Source organism: Papio anubis, chromosome 15 (genome assembly GCF_008728515.1).
Source record: "Papio anubis isolate 15944 chromosome 15, Panubis1.0, whole genome shotgun sequence".
Lineage (NCBI taxonomy): Eukaryota > Metazoa > Chordata > Mammalia > Primates > Cercopithecidae > Papio > Papio anubis.
In genome coordinates this window covers 87,119,122-87,144,951 of record NC_044990.1, presented here as the reverse complement: position 1 = coordinate 87,144,951, position 25,830 = coordinate 87,119,122, and the positions used below count along the sequence as shown (strand labels likewise).

The following is a 25,830-nucleotide window of genomic DNA, read 5'->3' as shown; positions in this document are numbered from 1 at the left end:
CTATTAAGTAATCCCCCCTGCCCCCATCTAAAGACCATGATAGCACTGAGCAAAATTGAGCACATGAGTGTCTGATGCAGCAAGAGTGTACGAGAGGCGAAGACACGGTGAGGAGAGCACAGGTACTGCTGTAAGAGGCTGATGCTCTGTCTGTGTGCGGGAGATCAAGGTGGAGTGGATTGAGGGAAACTGTGCTTGCATTACTGGAGACTGTAATCATGAATTTTGTAATAACGACATTGGCATACAAATTTAAATGATATGCAATATCCTTTATTTTAGAAGTCATAAAATTATAGTTTAGAAAAAGAAATGCCTCAGAAAATGATGAAAATAGTAAGCCTTTGGTTTTCACACGAGTTTCTCCAGAGGAAGAGCATTGGAAGGAGACGTGAGGAAGCAGACAGTGGTCACAACTGTGAGCTGTGCTTCACATTTTCCTAGAGTCACCGTTTTAACAATAAAACGTGTTGTTTTTAGCTATTTAACAACATTTCTTCCCAAGGTAATTTATATGTACACGCTTGGTGAACAACAAAGTTTTAAGCAAATATAGGGCATGATATTATTGCTATTTTTTATTACTGTTATTATTCTTTTACCTGTTTGGACCAAATTATTTTCAGCTAAGCATAATAAATAAAACTTCAGTGTGTTTCAATATTTAAAGTACCACTAAGTGTGGCCCTCAGTGGTCCCCAGCCCGCAGGGTCCGGGCCAAGCACTGCACAGCAACCAGGCTCGCAGAGGATAACACCGCAGTAGGCAGCCACATGTAATCATAGACTGGATTCTGATCTGGCAAATGTGGCAAATGCTTCTGCCTATTTTCATTAATCCCATCAACCTCACCTTCAACATACCCAGGGTTTTTGTTTAGAAGTGAAACCTATTTGGATCCAGGTAGAGAAAGTAGAATTATTTTAATATGCTATATGATTAATATTGCACCTATTTTACTGTAATCCAAGAAATGAATCCATCCTGTAACAAATGGACATTCACCTGCTTCAATTTCACTCATTTTCCCTTTATAACTTGTTAGAGTAAATTGTAGTGATATGTATTCTCTCTTGCCAAATTTACAAATGTAAATACACACACACACACACACACACTCAGTATACATGTCTGTGTACTGTATGTATATATACATGTCTGTATGAAAAGTATGTCTATTCTATCACAAGGTGTATTTACTGTGTGTGTGTGTGTATATATATACACACACACAGTAATATATACATATATACTGTGAAAAATGTCTATTCTATCACAATCAATGTGCTCTACAACTTTGACCATGAGGATATTATTTATTTATATAATCTTTTTTGATATGATTATACTTCAAAAACACTGGGGATTGGTAAACAACAAGAGCCTATTCTAAGGTTATCTAAATTTTTTAGACTTTTCTGTGACTTAGGAAATGGGCCTATAAATCTGCAAAACCATAAGCTTTCCATGAATTCAAATGAATTAGAAATACTGCAAATATAACCTTTTCTTGCATTATTTGGGGATTTAAATTCAGGTTTGTGTGACTCACGGGAGAAACAGAGAAGAAAATATGGGAGTTATGACTCAAATGAGAATACTGTCTCTTAGAAGTCAAACTTCTAATATGTTGATTCACGTCTAATTTCCAACGAATCCTTGTCCTCATTCATATGCTTAGTAATACATTTTAAAAGATAAGACCATCCTTATAAATTTACACATTGCCACAGTGGCAATATTCCCATGAAAAGACAAGTAATGTGCTTTCCACGGTTTACGATTGTAGTTTTCCTCCGGGTGTGTGTCTGTAGCAAAAACTGTAGACCATTATATAAGTATTTCCAATTATATAAATTTAACACTCCGTAAAATGTAAATGTCAAATGAAAATTTTCTAGAAGTTTCTATGCACAGCTGGACTTACATATTCATTTTTTCAGTGTCAACTTCAGCAGAGCTGTCAATAATTTTATATATAATTAATTTGGTAGACCCAGCATATTAGTACCATTCTGTGAATCATCTATACATTAACAAATTAACTGATAACAATAATAGCAAAATCAAGAGTCCTTGTCATACTAAATACTACAATATTTCTGCTGAAATATGGTTTATACCATTGCCACTCTCAAATTACAGACTACTGAATATGCTGATCAATGTTCAGTGAGATTTGAGATGTGTACATTTTAATAAGAATTTCAGTATCCTCTTGTCTTTGAAATCTTCTGAGATGTCTATATTTATTTAAGAACTTTCCCATTAATATATATTAGTTCTAATGTTTTCCAAGAAACCTCTGAAGGCATCAATTTTCAGGAATTTAATTTAAATTTAAGAAGTCTATATAGATGACAAAGAAATTCTCAGGTTTCATTTGAAGACAAGTACGTGAAGACTTGTGAATGTGATTGTGCTCTCAATTGTCTGCTCAAGGTCACTACTAGTGACAAGAATAACAAGAAAGTTTTCCACTGATAATATGTAATGGAGATATGTAATTTTTAGATGATGAAATAGCCCTGAGAAGCTACTGTTTGAGATGTTTAGGGGCCGGGCGCGGTGGCTCATGCCTGTAATCCCAGCACTTTGGGAGGCTAAGGCAGGCGGGCGGATCACCTGAGGTCAGGAGTTCAAGACCAGCCTGACCAACATGGAGAAACCCCGTCTCTACTAAATATACAAAATTAGCCAGGTGTGGTGGCACATGCCTGTATTCCCAGCTACTTGGGAGGCTGAGGCAGGAGAATCCCCTGAACCCAGGAGGCGGAGGTTGCAGTGAGCCGAGATCACACCATTGCACTCCTGCCTGGGCGGCAAGAGTGAAACTTCATCTCAAAAAAAAAAAAAAAAAAGATCAGGGATATAAAGCCAAAATGATTACCATAGAGACCCTCTGTCACATAATCCACAAAATAAGTGAAGAAATAAGACGAAGCATTACTGATCCAAAACACATCATAAAATTGGTTCCAAAGGAGGCATGAGCTACTCCACAAATTCCAGTGCCTTACCTGTTCTTAGAGTGTCCTCTTCCTGGATTTATAAAATTTTTATATTTATTGTTGCACAAAAGGCCACATCTACCTTCAGTCCATAAAGAATGCATTTGCGTATCTATACATAGATTATTAATTCATCAATGTAAATGGGAGGGTACCCCAGGGAGGGGGCTTCACTTCCTAAAGAATAATCAATAAAACCCTTCAAGTCAGATTACCTTGTTAAAATAAAATATATTAATGAAGTTCAACTTATGGGTCACCCTGTAATATGAAGCTGCTTTTGGAGTTGAGTCTTTAAGTTACTTACTACAGTAATAATAACAGAACCTAACATCCATCAACTCCTACCTTCTCTGTTCATCTTGACTGAGGAGGCAAGAATTCATGGTATTCACCAGAAAGCTAAACAAACGACTGTACAGGGACTTGGCCAAGAGGTCTCGGAAAAACTCAGCAATCTGTATGGTATGACGTCGTATTATCATATCCCCTAAAATGGTGGAAAGAAAAGGAGGAGTGAGCACAAGGGTTCCCTCATCTAGAAGCCAACCAAAACTCCACATATCCTATCAATTCCCCACACATCCATACGATAAGTGATGTATAAAAATTATACTGATTCTAATAAATGAGAAGGTCTCTGTCAGTTATTACGCACAATGTTTCCTAAAACAAAAGTAAAGTACATTGTAATCTTCTTTGTTAGAATTGTTGACCACAGCATTTCACCTTTATTGTAGGTTGTGTAATTTCACCTCAGTTAGGGAAACAGTTCTTCACAGAGTCCCTCCTGGCAAGGCTTTTGATAACAACTAGCTGGTTTGGATACTGAATCAGCCTAAGGCATGTGGAAACGGGCTATCTGGAAAATCGGATATATTTTAAATATTTTCAAAGGCATGATCTCATTAACCAGAATGTGGGTCTGGAGTTTGGAAAGAAGATTGGGCCTTAGGTGGGAATTTCTATGTCATTCTCAAAGACACAGTGATTGAACTCTTGAGTGACAGGTCTGTGGAAGAGACTAGAATAGAGATGGGGCCAAGGAAAAAAGAACAAGGGTGGTTTGGCATTGAGCCTATCCCATCACTGTTGCAGGAGGGCTGAGTGTAAATAGGAGCCTAGAATTCATATTCTATGGCCTTGGCCAAACTCGCTGACCATTGCATCTCAGGCAAAGAAAGAGACTAGAAACAGGGTGGGGTCCACGTGCAATGCGGGTTGAAGTGTTTTCAGTCTGTTAGAAGCACAGGTGAGGAAGGATATCTACTGATACTGGTAGAAAATGTAGTCAGAGAGCTACAAGTTCAAGGTCATCGAGATGGAACAACACAAGAGGAAGGGGCAGTGAAAGTGGGTGTGGCCATTTATGACATTGTGAAATTGACATTCCTAGAGCCATGTGACTGAGGAGTGCAGATGGGTCACCCACAGGGTGGTGGTAGCAAGTGAGGGTGGTATAAGCAGAGGAAATCATAGACACTAATGGGGAGCTCAATGTTTCTCAAAAGAAGGTGCGAAGAAGAACAATGTCTTCAAGATGCTTAGTGGGTGGGAGGCAAGGGTGCCAGTGGGGCCTCCTAAGCCACCTAAAGTGACGAGCTGGTCTATCTTTGAAAGACTGTTGGCCTTATTCCTGAAATGCCTATTGCATTTCAGAAAGATTATTTCAGAAGTAGTTTGGAAGGAGGGCAAGTTGAGATAAGGCCAGATAAAAGAGGAATAGGAGTGTCTTGCTGTAATGCAGGGAAAGAATGATAAATTCAGCAGTGCTGATGAAAATGAAGGGTAGGAAGTAGGAATGGGAGATATTCATGGCGTCTGTCTGACCTATGAATGGAGGAGTTGGAAGAGAAAGAGCTATCAAGGATAACTTTTGGGCAACGGAGTGAACAACGGGGAGATTCATTAAGTTTGGGGATATTCTGAGAGTAGGAGTGAGGCAGGAATCATGACTCACCTACCTAAATACCTGCAAGTAGGCCCAAAAGGCCACAGAGGAAGAATAGTAGAGATTTAGAGAAGAAAGGTTAGATGAATGGTGAGTTCTCACAATCACAATAAAGAGGAAAACATAAGGCCATCATTTAGAGTGAGTACTTGAAGATCATGTGGGAAAACCACTCTCTTTGTTCACTGAGTAGAGATGCATGTAGCATAGAGATTAAGCACGTCATCTGGGAGTCCGACAGTGCTAGATTCGAATTCCAGACATGTCACTTACTAGTGATTTGAGGTTCAAAGTCATTTAACTTATTTGAATTTTAGTTTTCCCCTCCGTTAAAATGGAAATAGTAATGCCCACATCAGAGCAATCTGTGAGAATTCAAACACAACAATTTTTATAGGACTTGGCACAATGCCTATCAGTTTATAAATGCCCAATAAATGACAGCTATTCTAACCAATGAGGTAGCAGGAAAAGGTCGGTCCTTCATTGAAGAGTGCAGCATGGCACCACACATGCAAATGGATCCAATATTTTATTTGAAGAAACCCTCTTGGATTGATGGTTTTGTTTTTCTAAGATGACAGATTATCTAGAAAGGGTGACCAGTTAGGCAAAATGGTCTCTCAGGAGTATAAAGAGTCTAAACTATAGTCACATCAAATGACCAAACAGGCTCATAATGCTTTTCTCATTTGACCTTAAATTCATAGAAATAGTTTCACTAAGTGGGGACAGGTCAAACTGTATTTAATTTTCATATTTGATTCTAAATTGCACAAAGATGTTAGAGTATAAAAAAATTACCTTTAAAATATTGAATATCAGTTGTTAAGGCAGATGCCAACTCATCTGTTGATACTTGTAACATTCCAGCCACTAAAATTAAATCAGCATTATAAACATAAAGTTAGTACATTTTTTGATTCCAAGAACATTGAATTTTATGGCTATAATTGATAAGTCTTATATAGGCACATTACAAAACATGAGTATTTTAAAAAGCCATTACTACTGTAATTGTCAAATTCAACTAGAGAAACATCTTAATCAAAATATTAATGAGTTCTTACAGTTCTGTGCATTAAATCACAGCAGATTTTTTTCCTCCCTGTCCTGACAGATGGTATGGAATTGTTTTTTTCCAGGTTCCTGGTTAAATCTCTTTGATATAGGTGAAGATATGTTGTTTATTGACAATCTGTGGTTTTAAGGTATTTTTTAAAATCTGGGAGTGACTAAAGAGGCAGCTCCAAAGAGCGAGATTCTTGGCAAGATCTTTGAAAGGGAAGTAATTACATTCTGTTTAAAATGTTTAGCTAATAACATGCCCCCAAAATACACTGGGTGGTGGGGTGAAGGGTACTTAGAACAATATAAATAAACACAAGTATGTGCTAAAGAATCAGTGTTGTTAACGTGGTGCACAGAATGAGAACAAAAAAGTACATCTTGCTATTCATTTCCACAACAGATTATAAGAAAAAACAAAGTAGACAATTTTCCCAGCTTACTGAATTCTACTTATAGAGGAAAGCGTTTACGCCAACAGGCTTTTCTGTACTATGTCGCCATCTACTGGTAGATCTACAAAATTGCACATCAATGTGGTGAATGTCAGAAGGTCACGTTCCACTGACCTTGTTCCAGGAGCTGGAGGTCAGAAACGAAGGCGGAGTTCCCCTCAGTCAGGGCAGTAAACCGAATGTCTCCAAGGTGCAATATTGCTGCTAGAATTACGAACAGATTCTCCACCTCCTATGCGTTTTACAAACAGAGACAAGGAATAGGGTGCTTAGAAGAAAGATTAAAAGGCAAAATGTTTAAGTATCTAAAAGTAAGTTACAAAAATGATGAGCTTATGAATGAGGTTGTGAGTTTGCAGATCCCAAATATTCGCTATGGCAAGAAAACTACTAGCCTCTACCTCAACATCAAAACCTCATAATTCAAAGCATATTTTCTCTAAATCAATGTTTCTGTTCCTGAAATATAAGAGAGTCAGGAAATAATATTCTGATATAAATTAACAGCTTGTAGATAATCATCATAACAAAAATGAATAATTGTGTGCTGTGGGTTTGACTGGCTGGGCTTCACTTGTAAGGTTAGACTTCACTCCCCCTCCTCTCCAGGCTCACGTTGGATGCTATTTAGACTTTGCAGTTGCTGTGGCCGCTTCATTCAAGAACCTACATTATAGTGTTCACTTCTTTGCTATCTCTCTTATGAGATAAATTAACATGATGATTACAAAATTGTTTACTTCTCCAGGAAAAACTAAAGGAGGCGTAATGAAAACCACTGTGCCTAGACTCACAAAATGCTAATTGTTTTTTAAGGTATTTTAAGGAAAACAGAAAAAAAATGGATGTTGGCAAGAGCTATCTTTGAGCAGAGGGTAGCAGGAAGTAAGAGAGTGCTGAAAGAGAATCTGGAACGCTGCATAAAAAAATAAATGAGACCTTAAATTTGATTTTGGATAGTCATTTTTTGGCAAGAATGAAAAATCAAGAAAAAGCTGCAAGTTAAACTGTACTTCTCTAGAATGTCAAATATTTAGCATGATGATATCAATAGTAAAACAGGTTGAGCCCTGTGAAGGGCGAGCGGCATAGCCTGTTCCATTCTCAGTCTCCTAATCTGTAATTTGAGAACAAAACCTCCTTCCGTAACTACTGTGGCAGCTGTTCTAAGAACAATGCTGATGTGCTTTATAAATATACAGTGGAAACAATATACTTCTTGAGACTTCCGTGATTTTCTCCAGAGCCTGTAGTTTTCATAATAAGGTAAGATTTTACCAATTTTAAAATGAGAGCATTGAAAAGAATGATCTCTAAGTTTCAGGTATAATAATGTTTTATGAAGGTCATATACATATAAAAATGTTTTCAGTTAATCCCTAAATCATAAATTTGCTTTTCAAATTTCATTTACTTATGCTGTATAAAATGGCATTATTCAAGCCTCTCAAACTACTTAACTACTTGCCAACTTATTTTTTTTCCTTTTTTTTTTTTTTTTTTTGAGACAGGGTCTCACTCTGTTGCCCAGTCTGGACTGTAGTGGCACAATCGTAGCTTACTACAGCCTTGACCTCCTGGGCTCAAGTGATCCTCCCACTTCAGCCTCTTGAGTAGCTAGGACTACAGGCAAAAATTAGTGTCCAGCTAATGTTTTTGAAAACAGTTGCAGAGATGGGGGTCTCGCTATGCTGTTCAGGTCGGTCTTGAACTCCTGGCCTCAGGCAGTCCTCTCATCTTGGCCTCCCAAAATGCTGGGATTAGAGGCGTGCACCACCATGCCCAGCTTTTTTTTTTTTTTTTTTTTTAAATCAATTAGTCTTCATGAAAGGTACTGGTACCTGCAAGATAGGCACCTCTGGATAGACAGCTGAAGAATCTATACTGTCCTCAAGAATCTCATAATTTAGTGATGGAGACAGAGCTGTGAAAATAACTATAATATGCATTACAGTGTGCTGGATTCTATGACAAAAGTAAAAATAAACTCCTTCCTGAGCAGAAAGGAGGCTGTGTGATTCTGTGTCTCTGCGTAGTGAGCAGCCATCCCTGCCACCCTGCTAGACGGGAGAGCTGGAGGCACGGTTACGAACAGATCTCTCAGGACCACAATCGCAAGTGTTGATTCAAGAACTCACTGGCCCAGAAATACCATCCTTTGAATCTTACTGGACATAATCCATCCCTCTAAAGTGGATTCAATTGTCTTCATTCAAGTCACTCCCAGGGTCAGGATGAAATAATTAATTTCATGGTTTTTGCTAGTGTGTACCTACTACTTTTACCAAGAAGGCTATGAGAGTCTCCCTGGGTTACCTTAGTCAGAAAGTGTACTTTGCTTGCCCTGCCTTTGAGGATCAGTCATGAATTTTCAAAGCCCTGTTTCCAGGCAACTGGTATGTTGGCAGAATGGTTTCTATCCATATCTCTAGCTTCACTTCCTATGAGGAAGCAGACATCTCAGGCATGGAAGGAGGGAAAAATATCAAAACAAAAAAGTACCACAGCAGCAAGTGCAAAGACAGAACAGTGCCAGTGGATAGGACTCAGTAAAGGAGAAAAACAGAGGCTGGGTAATCAGAGCCAAAAAGAACGAGACACCACGTGATTGCGGGCTCCTTGAGTTCCAGTCTCTCAACACGGCAAGGGTGAGTGCAGCAAGGTGCCCCCGCATTCACTGATTTAGGGTGAGCCTCACTTCCTTCCTCTTCCCCCTGTGGACCTCTCCACCCTCCCCACCCACTCACTGCCCGCATGTATTGGCTTCAGAAAAATAAAAAGAACAACTTTAAATCTGTGACCCAGTCTGGGCTTGTGAACTAGTGGCATGTCCAAGTTATCCCTGTGATATTATATTAAATATTCATGAGGAATTGCCCGTAAATTGACCATAATCCAAAATACCACCATGTTGAATGGAGGCAAAGATAATGCCTCTGGAAAACAGAGATTGAAGGGATTCTGAGAGGTCTTTCTCAAGCCTTAGACCATTTCTTATGTCTTATTCACTGGACGGGTGCTGTTTAATTCAGTAACTGCTAACCACACATGGCTATGTCAATTTAAATGAATTAAAATAAAGAAATATAAACATTTATTTCTTCAGTCCACAAGCCACACTTCAAGTGTCCAGGAGCCACACGTGGCTGGAAGCTACCGTGTGGTACAACACAGAGCAGGTCACCAACATTTCCATCATCAGAGATGGTTCTACTGCACGGCCATGGTCTAAAAGTTTTAAAGTGTAATTTTTCAGCTTCATAATGCTTGGAGGTATTTTTCAGCTTCATAATACTTGCAGGTATTTGGCAATTCTGTGCAATAAAATATAACAATATTGAAACATTTACATTGTTCAAGAAGATGTTTTAACAAGGTGATTATGTTAATTTTCAAGTGATTCTTAACACGAACGGTTACTTTAGGTTTATCAGTTTTTTCATGGGTTGATCAAATATAAAGTTATTTGATCTGTTTTGGATACATATATAAAATATGTATTTTGAATATTATATATTTAAATTTTAAATTATATTTTATAAATATAATCTATTTATAAATATAATCTGTAAATTATAAAGTTTATGATCTATTAAAATATATTTTAAATATTTTAAAATTATATATTATAAAATATATATTTAAAAATATATAATGTATATATTATATTCATTTTGGGAAAGGGCTCCTTCTCTACCCTCTTGAAAACTGCACCCTCTCCTCTTGCCACTCTCTGCTGACTGCTATGTTTTCTTCCTAGTTCCCTTCTTCCTCAACATGTGGATTAAGTCCTGCCCCCTGCCCCCTGCCCCCCGCCCCCACTAGCACGTCAGCTCTAGGAGGCAGGGATTGGGGCTTATTGTCTGTCGAATCATCAGTGTCCTCGGCAATACCTGGAATGTCATAGGGGCTCAGTAAATACTTCTGAATGAATAACTTGTATAAATTAGTAGAAGGTTGATTTACTCAGTGAAATATTTATGACATGACTCACCAAGTTGCTGAAGCCAACTACATTCAGGGCTTGTTTCAAAACAGCCAATTTCTCCCTGTTCAGAGAACGCTCCCCTGTGGACGCGTCGTCCTGCATGGTCTGGTTCAAATACCTGTTAGGAGACAAGGCGCGTAATGTTACCGCTTGGCTTCTGGTCAGACTTCTGTGGTTAAAAGTCACTTCTGCCATATTTGATCTCTAAAATGATGGGAATCACCTGGACATGGTGTCCCCATGTTTTCAAAGCGTTTGGTGCATAACCCCACATGATGTCTCAGGAAAGGGAAATGTTAGTTCTTGTTGTACCAGGACATATTTACATTCCTCTACTCGGTTTTCATCTTAGCTGCTGCACCTTTCCTTGTGACAGGAGAAGGTCACAAGTGATTCATGTCTTTTTTTTTTTTTTTTAGACGGAGTTTCGTTCTTGTCGCCCAGGCTAGAGTATAGTGGCACAGTCTTGGCTCACTGCAACCTCCACCTCCCGAGTTCAAGCGTTTCTCCTGCCTCAGCCTCTTCAGTAACTGGGACTACAGGTGCGCACCACCATGCCCAGCTAATTTTTGTATTTTCAGTAGAGACAGGGTTTTACCATGTTGGTCAGGCTGGTCTTAAACTCCTGACCTCGGCCTCCCAAAGTGCTGGGATTATAGCTGTGAGCCACCGCACCTGGCTGTGACTCATGTATTTCATATAAAAATTTGACAGGTTCTATCATATGCTTTGTAATTAATATCTGAACTAAAGATGCCTAATTTATAGTAAGTTATTATTTTTCCTTGTTGGTACTTTTCAATAATGAGATGGTTGATTATGCCACTGATTTACTCCTTTCCCTCAACAAACGTGTACGAATCACCTATGTAACACAGGCAATACCGAGCAGCTGAGAATATGAAGGAAAAGGACTCAACAACAGCAGAATAAACTATGCAGGGGCACAGACAAGGGAGACAGAATCAGAGAGACAGACTCCAGGTATAAGTGTACAGGAAGGGGCCACACCCAGAAGTGGACCATGAGGAAACATGGTGGGGAAAAGCAGGTTTTGGTTCTAACAGTTGCCATATAAGACTTTGCCAAGCAACTCCCAGGCTTTCAGCTTATCCCTGGAATAATTAGAACATGTACAAAGCAGAAAGAATTGGTCAAGCATGATGCATACGGGGAAAATACATCCATGTGTGCAAAATTGGAGCCTAAGGTGAGATGAGCAAAGATTGATGAGACTGGAGAAGTAGCCAGGGCTTTGTACAGCTTGAAAAAGAGTTTGTCATGTCTTGGAAGTGACAGGCAGCTCTGAGGGCCTTGCAACAAAGAAGTGGCACGACCAGGTTGGTGCCTTGGAAAGAATATCCTGGTAGCCCAGGGCAAGATTACCTGGAAAGAGGTAAGGCAAGTAAGGGGAGCATGTGGCCCAGTGGGAGACTAGTGGTGGTGAAGAAGAGGATGGATGGGGAGAGGAGAAGGGAGAAGGCAGAGCTGGCAGTACGAGGGGGTGAACTGGGCACCGGGAGGTGGAGAGTGGGGAGCTCATGATGAGTAGCAAGTCTCCATCTGGGAAAACAGGGTGGACTGCGGGCCCGTTCAACTGGAAAACATTCTCAAGAGGAGGAATAGGTTTCTGGAAGGATAAAGTCTTATATTTGATATTAGACACATTGACTTTAAACTACTTGTTAAAGTTTAAATGTAGTCCCAAGAAATAATAGCTATAAAGATCTGGAATTCAGAAAAACACTAGATAATAGGATCTGGAAGTCATCAGCATGCAGAAGGCTAGAACCATGGGAGAGGGTGAGCTCACACAAAATGAGATGCTGGAATTAGGGCTAAGGAAAGAATGGAGTGTCCAGGATGGAGTAAGAATGTTATAAGAAATTTGAGTCATTAAAACAGAAGGGTTGTTTTTTTTTTTTTTTTTTTTGAGACAGAGTCTTGCCCTGTTGCCCAGGCTAGAGTGCAGTGTGATGATCTCACTGCAACCTCCTCCTTCCTGGTTTAAGCAATTCCCCTGCCTCAGTCTCCCAAGTAGCTGGGATTACAGGCGCACACCACTACGCCCGGCTAATTTTTGTATTTTAGTAGAGACGAGGTTTCACCATCTTGGCCAGGCTGGTCTCAAACTCCTGACCTCATGATCCACCCACCTCAGCCTCCCAAAATGCTGGGATTACAGGTGTGAGCCACTGTGCCTGGCTGGAAAAGGTGCCTTTAAGACTGAATGATAGTGATGGAAAAGAGACCACAGAAACAAGGAAATTGTGCCCTTGACAAGGGGAATGTTTTTTGGAATTGGAAGGGAGAAGCAGATCGCAATGGCCATGTGAGCTGGGTCTATGAGAACTTCTTTTTCCTCAATCTCGGCTGAGGTTGGAAGAACAATCTAGGGGCTGGAGTGGGGTGTGGGGAAGACTTTGGAATATGAACCTGCTAAGGTAGACGCATAAAAACCCACATAAAAGACTTCAAGAAAGGGAGCCGTGGAGAGTACTGAAGAGGGGGAAATGGAGGAGGTAAGGAGAGGGTGTGGAATTGGTGCAAGGGGAGGGTCTGCCTCTCACTGCAGAAATGACTTGACTTTCTAGGATGTGCCAGGTAAGGTGACAAATACGACCCTGAAGGCTGGTGCCATCTCAGAGGAGGAGAGCAACCAATGCTTGTAGCTTTGATTTTTCTAGGAGAGAAAGAGGTTGAGGTTTCGGTGACCAGGTGAAGGTCGTGGGAACTTAAGACATTTGCTGCGGAGAAGGGACACAGTTGTGAAGCAGGGAGCAGCAGGAGCTGAGCTGATGCTGCAGCATGCCATGCCCAGGTGGCGGTGGAGACCAGCTCCTGGGGTGGAGTCACCTCCTCTAGGGCCCCTCAAATGCCTGATGGAGGATGAGCAAGCTGGGGTTTGGGGCAGTGGAACAGAAAAAGGTCAAGGGCAATGATATCAGTAAGAAATTGGCTTACCATGGTCAGAGGGTCCTTTTGTCTGCAATCTATAAACCTTTAGTGATAAACCTTTTATTATTATTATTATAATACAGGGTCTTGCTCTGTTTCCAGGCTGGACGGCATGGTGTGATCTCAACTCACTGCAGCTCTGCCTCCCAGGCACAAGTGATCCTCCCACTTCAGCCTCTCAAATAGCTGGGATCACAGGCACATGTCGCCACGCCTGGCTAATTTTTTGTATTTTTAGTAGAGACAGGGTCTTGCCATGTGGCCCAGGCTGGTCTTGAACTCCTGATCTCAAGCAGTCTGCATGTCTTGGCCTCCCAAAGTGCTGGAATTATAAGTGTGAGCCAGCACACGCTGGCTCTAGTGATAAATCTTAATGATAAAAAATTGTAACCCCTCTCCATACTTCTGGTCCTCACAGTAGGTTTCTATGCATCTTCCTGACATCTTTTTTTCTGACTTCCTTGATCATTGCACAGGTTAATATTCCATTGAGGGGCCACTTGTCTTGCAAAGAACAATTGGCTCCTGTTATCATTAGAGTCAAATGGGAAAAAAAAAAAAAATTTACAATTCTTGATAATTAGTAAGCTCCCCGTAGCCCTGCACCAGCTAGCTTAAGTATTTCTTTAAACCTCCCATCCTCCATTTTATTTTACTTTTTAGCCTAGAATTTACAGCAGCTATGACCCGCTCCATGAGGAAGTATGAATACAGCGGCTTTTTTATTGCAGTTAAATTTTGGGTAGATGAAGCCCTGTGAAGAAATCCTGGTAGTTGCAGACAGGTCTGTTAACTACGTAATGGGTCAGGTGGGAACCAATTCAAAACAGACAATTTGAAAGGGCAGTTTGCCTGATGGCAGGAAAGATGCCTTCAGCTTGGTTGTGAGCATTTTCCTCTGTAGCCAGAAAACTTGTCATAAAGACAAAGAAAAAAACACAATGCCTTTTGCACAATACTTAAAATTCTCCCACTATTCAAAAGCATCTAGGATGATTTCACTAGAAATGCAGTTCTTACTTATCAGCAAAACTATATCTTAAAATGGGAAGGTTAGTACCAGAATAAAAAAAAATACATGTTTATTTTTGGAGATTAAAAATACAAATTTTCCCTTTGACATCACTCAATCATGAAATCTCACATAAGGGCAAAAAAAAAATAAAACTTGGAAAATATGCATGGTAAAATATGGAAACTAAGAATCTGGAGACATATTTAAGTACTATTTGACAATTAAAAAAAAAACCCAAACATTTAAATCTTTATTATCTGTAAAACAGAGTAAAAATATATTAAAAATAGATTTAAAAATTCTCCATTTCTAGTTCGCAGTGGTTTTGTGAATGACAAATGAGACACTGCGTGTGGTAGGCCTCCTATGCTCAGGTTGCAATGCATGTACGGAATATGAGTATTTCCTGGAATGTCTATATCTTGCCTATGTGGGCAACTTTTAGTCAGTGTACTCCGTCATTAATGAAGCTCTTAACCAAATAAATGACTGTGCCACTAACCATCTTAAACCATAAAATACGCTTTTCTATACTTTTCAGACAGAAAAAAGTAACAAATAGGTAAAAGGAAAAGAGCATAGTTCACACTTCGCTGTTGTATACTGACGTGAATTGCCTGAAAGTTGACAATCATCGATGCAATGTTACAATGGCATGCCCAGACTTTTTTTTTTTTTTTTTTAATAGTTTGAAATAGGTAAGAATAATGGTGGGTAATGGGTCATGGACTTCCCAGTGGCTAGTGGACTCGCTTCACCTCCACAGATGTTATCCCACTAATCTCAACACAGTGGCTGAGAACCATCCTAGATGAATCAAAGCAAGGGTTTCATCTAAGAGTTTCCAGTTTTGCCCCCGTATTGATTCACGGTCACATAACCTCTAGCATTCAGACCCTTTAACTTAATATTCAATGTCTTCTATACTATTCTTCTATGAGTCAAAATCATACATCTATAGCTTAAGCCTATTTTCTTATCCTCTTTGGCTCTTGGAACACTGGCAACATCTAGATATCTCCATGTGCAGAGTCAGAAATTTCAGAGAGCATTTGTTAAGAGTCATTGCTATTTTGTTTTTAAAAGATTGGCAGATCAAGGGAATAGTCTGTCTGCTGTTTCTATCATGGGGTAGAAGACTCTTAACATGGGTGCTCTAGATGGATAAAAACTACAGATGGATTAATACTGTTTAATTCCACTCAAAGGGAAAGGCAATGGGAACTAATATTTCTTGATACTGATGGCCCAAATTCTCCCCTGGATGTTTTTGAGGCACTTCCTCTATTAGTCTCCACAACAATTCGCAAACGGAGCCATTATTTTACCTATTTCAGAAATAAGGGCACTGGAGTCTGTTTAAAGTTGTGAAGCCTGACATCGGTGGACCAACACACCCCCATCCTGCCCCTGAGTCCAGCGTCTCTCAAGCTTAGTTAGGAGCTTCCTGCAAGGCGGATGGGACACACCAAAGGTCTTGCTGTTCTGCTCTCTGGAAAGTCAGCAATTCCTAAAGTCTCCTACATTTTATTTACAGAAAAAGGATAAAAACATTGTAGAAATTTGGTGGTCCAATTCCATAGAAATTTTAGTAACACTGATATCAACTACATATAGATTTATTTATTATTTATTTATTTATTTATTGACATGGAGTCTCACTCGTTTTGCCCAGGCTGGAGGGCAATGGCATGATCTTGGCTCACTGTAACCTCCATCTCCCAGGTTCAAGCGATTCTCCTGTCTCAGCCTCCTGAGTGGAGTAGCTGGGACTACAGGTGCCCACCACCACTCCTGGCTAATTTTTGTATTTTTTGAGATGGCATTTTGCCATGTTGGCAAGGCTGGTCTCAAACTCCTGACCTCAGGTGATCTGGCCTTCCTCGGCCTCCCAAAATGCTGGGCTTATAGGCATGCATCACCATGCCAGGCCTATAGTTGTATTTTTTAAGCAGTGAAGAGGTGTCTTGACCTTAAGTGTTGGGTTGAGTTGGCAGCTGAAGGAGAATAGTTAATATCTTTCCTCACCAGAAATCTGTCTACATCAACATTGTTCATTAATTTATATATTATTCATTTCTTCTCTCCAAATTTTAAACAATTATTTAAGCATGTTTATTTCTCCTTAAGGCAAATTCTAGGAAAAATAAACTTCTGCGTTCTTAAAGTGTCAAATCACATAAAAGTCATAATTGCTGTGAAAAGTGCCACTTGAGAACATAATTTCAACAGGTATTTAATTGGCAGGGACGTCCTGGGGAAAATATAGGCCCTGGGGAAGGCTCCCAGCCAACCCCACAGCCTTTGCCCTCACAGTGTTCATCATCAGATGCCCACTCCTCCCAGCTCTCCACGGCCTCTAGGTTGATGCCTAATTCACTTTCCATTGATTAACTTCATAGCATGAGGTTTTGGCAGTTTTTCTGTCTCCCCATGAGCTAGCCACAAGAGTCCCAAGAAAACCAAGTGAACCTAAAAGGAAGGACTAGACAGCGTCTGGAAGAATCTGCATCTATAGGGGTTTCTCCAACACAGGCATTCGTGGTGCATACCAATCATTTTCTTCTTTTTTGTTCTTTTCCATGTTCCCCAGTATTTCTGAAAATCGAAAAGTATTATACATAATCATAAGAAAAAGAAGCTCTGCACATGTATCCCAGAACTTAAACAAACAAAAAACAAACAAAAAAATGTTTTGAGGGAGGTAATGCTTTTAAGTCATCCCTACATCTGTTATCAAGTTTATAAAGTTCTCAATGAAAATGTTTCTAAAGGGAGAAAAAAAAGAAGCTCTACCAAACTCTAAATCAAAAACTGGGAGCACAGTTTTCTGTGGATTCATCCAGGCTGCTGTGTACGGCTAAACTGTATTCCAGTGTTAACACATGGCGGTGTGTCTAGCCACTTAGCCGTCTGAGAAACGTCTAGAGTGCTTCTAGTGGGGCTTTTACGAATAAGGCCACTGCGAACATTTACATAGAGGTATCTGTGTAAACATACGCCTCCATTTCTCTTGGACGGATGCCGAGAAGTGCAATACCTGGGTCGTAGGGTAGCTGCATCTACAGTTTTATAAGAAACTGTCAAACTCTTTTCTAGCATGGCTGTACACTATTTTACATTCCTACCAGCAATGCATGGGGCAGTGAGTTTCTTCACATCCAGCATTTGATGCTGTCACAGATTTTTTTTATGAGCTGTTCTGATAGGTATGTGGTGGTATCTTATCAGGGTTTTAATGTGCATTTATCTAATGGTTAATGACACTCAACACCTTTTCACATGCTTATGTGCTATCCGTATATTCATATTTGGTGAAATATCTCTTCATGTCTTTTGCCCATTTCTAATTGGACGAGAACAGCTTTTATTTTCCTACTGTTAATTTGGAGTGCTGTTTATATATTCTAAATATTAGTCCTTTGTTGGATATGAAGGTTGCAATATTTTCTCCCAGCCTGAACCTTGTCTTATAATATTTTTAATGAAGTATTCTGAATAAGAGTTTTACATTTTGATGTCATATAATTTATCAATCTTTCCTAATGTGGATTAGGATTTTGATGTCAAGCTTAAGTTCTTTTTGCCTAGTCATGGATCCCAAATATTTCCTTCTTTTGTTCCCTAAAAACTGTATTGCTTTATACTTTACATTTAGGTCTCTGATCATCTTGATTTTTTTCCATAATACGTGAGATTTTGGCTTTGCTTTATTATTTTTGTTTTGCTTGTTTTGTCTATGGATGCGCAGTTGTCCAGCACCTTTTGAAGTTGATCTTTCCTCCACTCGACTGTTTTGTATGTTTGCCAAAAAGATCACCTTTTTGTGTGTGAGTATATTTGTGTGAGTCTATTTCTGCACTCTCCCTTCTCTTCCATTGATCTTTGTGTCTGTCTGTCTACCAATACTGTCTGGATTACTCAGACAATAATGTCTGGATTACTCTAGCTGCATGGTAGTCCTTAATATGGGTAGGGTAGTTCCTCTGATTTTATTCTTCTTTTGTTTGTTTTTTTTTTTTTTAGCTATTAGAAGTTCTGTGCCCTTACACACATATTTTAGAATAAGCTTCCATATGTGTCTTAATATTGTTAAGATTTTAACAGGAATTACACTAAACCTATAAATCACCTTAGGGATGACTGGCATTTTATTATATTGAATTATATTGAATCTTCCAATAAGTGAACATTATAAGTCTCTTTTCCTTTCATTGGTATTTTTTTTCATTTTCACCCTCCAGATTCGGTACATGTTAAGTGTATAATTAAGTATTTAATTTTCCTGGAGAAATTGGAAAGGGTGTTATGTTTTTAATTGTTATGTTTTTAATTGTGGTTTCCACACGTTCACTGTTAATACATAATGATTAATATATGTGATTGATTTTGTGCACTGATCTCATATCCTGTCAACTGCTGAACTCACTTACTAGTTTTAGGAGATCCTTTGTTTTTTAAGCTCCTTGGTTCTTCCCACTCCCCTTTTTCACAAAGCCTAATGGTGCTTCCTTTAGAGTAAGTTTCTAAATTAAATTCTAAATTAAAATTTTATCAACCAGTATGAAAAAAGCACACCTTCTCCAGCAACACAGATACCTTCCTTCTTACAGAAGAAACAGTGGCAAACCAGATGAATATGTGTTACAATTGTATAAAATTCGACTTGTGCTTTGGATACGAAATGGTTTTCATTACAAGTTAAATTTATTGAAAATAAGTCAGTAACAACTGTTGACTATGTGCTATTTCTAATTAACTCGTCCATTTAACCAATTTGTTTATTGTCCTGACAACAAAGAGCAGGCTGATGTTACGTCTTCCAAAGCAAGTCCATAATATCGCCAGAATAATCTGTGTATATATGTTAGGTGTGAGTGTGAGTGCGTGTGCTAATACTTTTGCTTTGAGGCAGAGTAAAACTAGTCCTGGACTAAGTTTCTTGTGTCACCTGAGAATGCATGAATAAGATCAAGCTGTGGACTAAATCACAGGAGGGTTTTCTTTTTGAACAGAGGAGTCCACACTGAAGATTTCTTTCAAGAAGTGCTATGTGGAGGCACAGATGAAAACTGTTACCATCCAGCATGCGGCATCACTCTGAGGAGGGGGAATAGATATGATTTGAAGATCAAATACAAACATTGACTGTTTGCCAAAAACATCCCCATGGAACTTCAAAGGCCTGTGTCTCCAGGGTGCAGGTGTGGCCCCGTTCAGCAGGCACAGAGATCAGTGCGCGTGAAACAACCCTTGTGTGCCTGCTTGTGTACCCAAGGCACGCTGCGATTGAAGGTTCAAGTAGAAACAAAAATGTTACTACTTAAAAACCAACTTGTTTAGTCCATTCACCAAGTCAGAGACTCACAGACTGCAAACACAATGTTCTGCTCGGTTTTTTATCTGCTGTGTGAATACAAAGGAACAGTGTCTTCTCTATTGTGGGCAGAGCTATCTTTTACTTGGTGATGTTTAATATATAAACAGAAGCCAAATAAGGCACAATTAAACAGTTGGTTTAAACTAAACAGTGGGTATCAATAAAGACAGCACACTTTGCTAATGACGATGGCCAAGCGCTGATTGCCCACCCGCCCTCACTTTGCTCCTAAAAAAGAAATTATTTTCTGTATTGTTTCTGAACTATCTGAAACACATTAACTAATTTTAAATTTTAAGTCTCCCCCTCCTCAAGGAATGCAAGTACAACTTTTTATTAACCATGCGTTCAGATACATACATCTCCACCTGGAAAGTATTAATATGTGAGTCACAAACTGTTTTGTTTGGAAAGAGAAAATCTTGTCAGTGGTCTCCAGGAAAAGAACAGAATCTAATAAATTTAGGAAAAGAACAGAATCCTTTTAACAAGTTACACATTCAGAAAGTCTTTGGGTCTTGTGACATTCCCAGAATAGTTCATCCATATTTTTCTAATCAGTTGAAATATTTCAAAACATCTGGTGAAACAAATTCAAAACTCTTGCCACCTTACACATAGTGAATACTCGTATGGCCAATTATTCGTTTCTTGAAAATGTCTAGTTGGGAGAGCCGGGGGGTGGAGACAGACAGGGTGGCTGTGTCTTGCACAGAAGGCCCTGGACAACGGTTAAGGGGCTGACCCCAGCCTGAACTCATCCCCGAGCTTTGTGTCCAGCATAAACACAGCCAGAAACACACACCCAGAGCTGCTGATATTTCAGTGAGTGAAGTCGTGAAATGGAGAGAAAAATCAGTTTTTGCTCAGGAAATGTGGGTTGGCCTGGCCTTGAAGATGGTGGGATTAGTTTAACAAGTCGAGGCCTGGGGAGCTGCATCTGCCTGGAGGGAGAGGTGGGCAGAACTTTCTCTAACTCACACCAATACATTCTCAGTCTTGAGAGGGTTCCATACAGGAAGAGGGCACAGAAATATGCCTCAGGTGAGGCTGAACAGGTGCCGAGGTCCTCCTCAGGGGAGAAGGTGACCAGAAAGCATTGTGCAAGGCCATGTCCACAGCACCAACAGGAAGGATAAACTTCACTAACCCTGTGTCTTCAATACCGACTAACATAGGCACCTACACCGAAACTTCAGTAATATGCAAATATTACAGTTTATTTGATTCAGACACATGACCATGTACGGATAGTTACTACCGACAAAGGTATTCTTAGGCAGGTTCATCCAGGCCCCACCCCTGACCTTCATCAAATGCTCATAAAGTATGGTGTGAAAAACACTGCGCTGAATATAACCCACAGATGTATCAAGCAACCTCTTTCAGGTTAGCAGGACTAAAAGAAAATTTTAATTACCCAGTCTCTACAAGAAATAAAAAAAATTAGTTGGGCATAGTGGCCTGCAACTGTAGTCCCTGCTTTTGAGAGGCTGAGGTGGGAGGATCACTTGGGCCCAGGAGGTCGGGGCTGCAGTGACCTGTGATCGTGCCACTGCACTCAAGCCTGGGTGACAGAGCGAGACTATATCTCAATTAAAAAAAAAAAAAATCCATCTCTGTCTCTGTATAGATCCATACCCTCTTGGCTATTGGCTCTGTTTCTCTGGAGAACCCTGACCAATACACTCTCTTCTCCCCATTTCACTTATTCATACATTTAAATATTTAATAGCTCCTATTTAACAAAAAATTAAATGTCATTAACTTGTTTATGGATAAAGATCATGCCTTAAAATTCCTGGTGGATTCTCATAAAATTTAAATTAATATTGAGTGTACAGAAGGTTATATACACCTGCAAGTTTCCATATGTATTTCAGAGTTTCCATGTGTATACCTAGTTGGTTACAGTTTTGCCGGATAGGTTCCCAATATATCTGGTAGTGCCATAGGTAGCAGGATGACAAGTCCATAGTGAACACGAGCTCTACTCTTCCTTTGGTCAAAGGTTGGCAAAATAAGTGAAAAATTTATGCCATAAAAGTCAACCCTCTTTATTATTATTATTATTTTTTTTTTTTGCCAAAATCAAAAGAAACAAATAATCTAACGAAGAACGTATTAGGTAAGGTTATCTAGTGAAGAAAGTTTAGTGTAAGAAACAAACATACAAATATTGATCAGAGATGCTCCGGAAGGAAGTATGACAAAATGGGGAGGAGAGAAGGAATGGAGATATAATAAAATAGTGACCAACAGATATTTAAATACTTAGTCAGATTGCCTTTACTGATAAGGTAACTGGACAGTCAATTTAACCTTCAAAAAATGGCATGTCTGCCCTCGGGCGGACAGACACACACTCCAGGTAGGCAGCTCAGAAGCCTGGCTTCAGGACAGGGTGGGGGACGCATGCTAAAATCCTTTCTGACATGTTAATTAGAACCATCGGCACCTCCAAGCTCTAAAGATTCATTAAAATTGAGATTTTTAATGAAGAACTTAAAATGAGTAAAACGTGTATACTCTATAGACAATCTTTAAAAGTAAACTTCACGAAGATTTTTTTTCAACCTCCAAAATGTATTCACATGTAGGCTGTACCTACTACGGTAAACTTATTCGAAACAATGTATGTAACTAAATGACATCAGTAATAGGATATTAGATCTGGCTATTTCAGAATAGATTCATAAAGTAAATAAAACTAAATAATCCAAATTTTCTTTTCTGCTAAATGTAAAAGCTGAGTAAAAATGCCTAGCTAATTATAATTAATCCTAATAAGTCAAGATAAAAAAGCATAGAAATGTGGGTTCCATTTTGACACCTACTGTTCTATTGCATAGGATTTGGCTCCTATTTTTAAAATACTTTCTAGTCAAGGATGTCTTTCAGAACTACTGTTGTGATTACTTATATGCTACATATTTTCATTAAGAAACACTATTTATGAAATAACAAAGTTCAAATAATGAATAACCCTCCAAATAAGTGGTCCCGGGCCATGAATTGTGCTTTCAAGTCATAAACACTTCTACATGAAAGAAAATTTCCAGAGAGACCCAATCACATGGTCTAAATGCCATCATATATTCACATTCAAAAATTAATGGAAAGTGAAAAATTCTGAAACTAATTATCAGTAAAGTTTGGACTGATGTGCTTCAGCTCCAACTGTAATATTCTAATTGAGAGATTTTAGTGTGAGAAATCCAAGTAAGTTACACAAGAATACTGTGAAACAATCAGTTACATAGAAAGATACTGAATCAATACAAAATATTTAAAACCTGTTTTACAAAAGATGAATTCTGGAAACTTAAAGACAAGCAGGCATGACTATACAGGGTTTAATATGTTTGTTCACTCAGACAAATAATTAGCATTCTGTTAGAACTTTCTTGTACACTTAGGAAATGAAGCAATATTATGACCTAGCAAAAACTGGGTTACTCAATTACTATTACTACTGCCATTTTGTGATATTGTTCCTATTTAGAAAATAACTCTATAGTTGTCTAAACCAATTATACTCATTAAAAATACTAATAAAAGTTATAAGGAAAACATGATTAAACTCAGGTGTTTCATCTCTGACAAATTTATCTTCAATTTTAAAACATGCAAAAGTATATATTTCCTTAGAAATAAATTGAAATGGAATTATGATATTGTAGACTCTTTAGACATTATTCTTTAGTAATCGCTCTCATACTATCTTTCCATCCAATTTTCTGATTTTAATGCCTTAACTTCAATACTTATATTTAGGGTATCAAATACTTAAACAGTTAACAACAAATCTCAACATTTATGAAAATAAAAACTCTAAATTAGCAAGATTTATATCAGTAGACATTTACTTCCAATTTGTTAGGGAATTTAAAAAGTGGGGGTGGAAATTAAATTATATAAACGAACTAATAAAGTGAAAAAGTAGCTTAATGTCATCATTATCAAATGCAGTTGACAGTGTCCTTCCCTTTTTCTCTTTTCTTCTTCAATCTTAATAGGTGATCCTAAAAAGTTTTATTTAAGAATAAGGCAGGCTGCTTTCTTTTATTACTATTAGGTTGGGGCAAAAGTAATTAAAAGTAATGACAAAAACTGCAATTGCTTTTGCTCTAATCTAGTATTATTTTTTTATCTTATCTCCCAGAAGAATGTTCTTACAACAAGCACCGCTCAGAAGCAGGAACTCTATATGTGGTCACAGCAGAGAAAGAAGAAATCTAGAAGAGGCAGAGTCAGAAGTGCAATACCCTCTAGTACAGTTCGGCCTGGTGTGCTGCGCTGTGTTCTGGACCCTCTAGTACAGTTCGGCCTCGTGTGCTGCGCTGTGTTCTCGACCCTCTAGTACAGTTCGGCCTCGTGTGCTGTGCTGTGTTCTGATTACTTGAGGCTGGAACCCTGATCAGCTGATTTGCTAACGCAACTGTTCTAAATGTCCTTCTCACTTCCCACTAAGTTCCATTTTCAGAAAAGAAGTCTCTTCCTGCTGAAACTGAAATCACCACTAACTGGAATCAATGACACATTTTAGCTAAAGAGGAAACAAATCTGCGCGTGATGGCTCACGCCTGTAATCCCAGCACTTTGGGAGGCCGAGGCAGGTGGATCACTTGAGGTCAGGAGTTCCAGACTAGCCTGGCCAACATGGTGAAACCCTGTCTCTACTAAAAATACTAAATTAGCCGGGTGTGGTGACTCATGCCTGTACATCCCAGCTACTCAGGAGGCTGAGGCAGGAGAATCGCTTGAACCCGGGAGGCAGAGGTTGCAGTGAGCCAAGATCATGACACTGCACTCCAGCCTGGGTGACAAAGCACGACTCTGTCTCAAAACAAAGAGGAAACAAGTTCCATTTGATGTTTTTAAAATGTTGATGATATCACACTTAAACAAAAGTACTACATCTATATAATGATCTAGATCAGGAACTTGTAGGGTCTAATGAAATGTTACTTAACTCATTTTGCATTTCAGCAAAAACTGTATATAATAAGGACGTGGTCCTGGTAAACAATATTCTTGTAGTTAAAGCAGAAAGTTAAAGGCACTAGTTTATCAGCCACCAATTAATTTTCTTAGTATGGAAAGCTAAAAATACAGTGTTTATGTTTCAGCAATGGGTACTTACAGAAATGTTTCATAACTTTCTTCTTTGGGGCCAGAATATTCGTTTCTTTCATTAGATGGACATTCTTAGCATCACAGCAAATTCAAGTGTTTCTCATTCACCAATTGATTTACTTTATAAATGTTTAATTTGATACCAATCATGCTTCCTTACTGGAGTCATAGACCTGAATAAAGCAAGGTTCCTACCCTCCTGTTACTCACAGAAGATGCTAAATTTTAGACTGGAAATTGCCCGAATAGAGGTAATGGCTGTAGTTCTCTAAGCTGCTTGGGGGAATCGGATTAGCTTTATAAAGATCGACTTGAACAAATTGTATACTTGGGATAGACAGTGTTTCGTGGTTTTGTTATTATAAACTGCTGATTTAAGATAGTAAGTCTTCAGTTAAGGAAACAAAAATGCTGAGTTTCTACATGTGCCAAGAACTGGGATTACTGGGGAATTCAAAGATGAGCGAGACTCAGTGCTTATCAAGAGACATCAAACAAGTCAGCCAAGGGAACAGATGTGTAAAGATGAAATTATAGTAAGATATACACATACCACATTTTATTATATATTATACAGAACAGTGATATGCACAATATCAATGGTCATTTAATTATTAACTCAGAGAAGGCAAACTAATACTTAAAATATGAGTTTTTTTTAAACACTGAAATGCTGCTGCCTGTTCTAATAACAATTGACTCGATCAGAACCTCTGTATGCACATTCCAATTAGTAATGGAGTAAAATGTGAACAGTTCTGCAAATGCACTTACTCTCATCAGCACATTTTCTAAGGGGCTTTATGATCTTGGGAATTCTTCAAACATTATTCACACAATCCCTTGTCTAAGGGAAGTCCGTTTA

The 25,830-nt window shown here is 38.8% G+C and overlaps 1 protein-coding gene across 4 annotated transcripts in view; it reads right to left on the bottom strand.

Annotated features, from left to right (window-relative positions):
* The window catches only part of MYO16 (myosin XVI), a 574,351-nt gene that overhangs the window by 237,681 nt on the left and 310,840 nt on the right, over nt 1-25,830 (bottom strand). For all 4 annotated transcript variants that reach the window (XM_021929768.2, XM_021929769.2, XM_003914068.5 and 1 more), the window contains exons 17-20: nt 10,480-10,591; nt 6,600-6,717; nt 5,767-5,838; nt 3,360-3,501 (exon numbers count right to left, since the gene is read on the bottom strand). In XM_021929768.2, the coding sequence (XP_021785460.2) occupies nt 3,360-3,501; nt 5,767-5,838; nt 6,600-6,717; nt 10,480-10,591 (444 nt within the window). The remainder of the gene's footprint in view (nt 1-3,359; nt 3,502-5,766; nt 5,839-6,599; nt 6,718-10,479; nt 10,592-25,830) is intronic.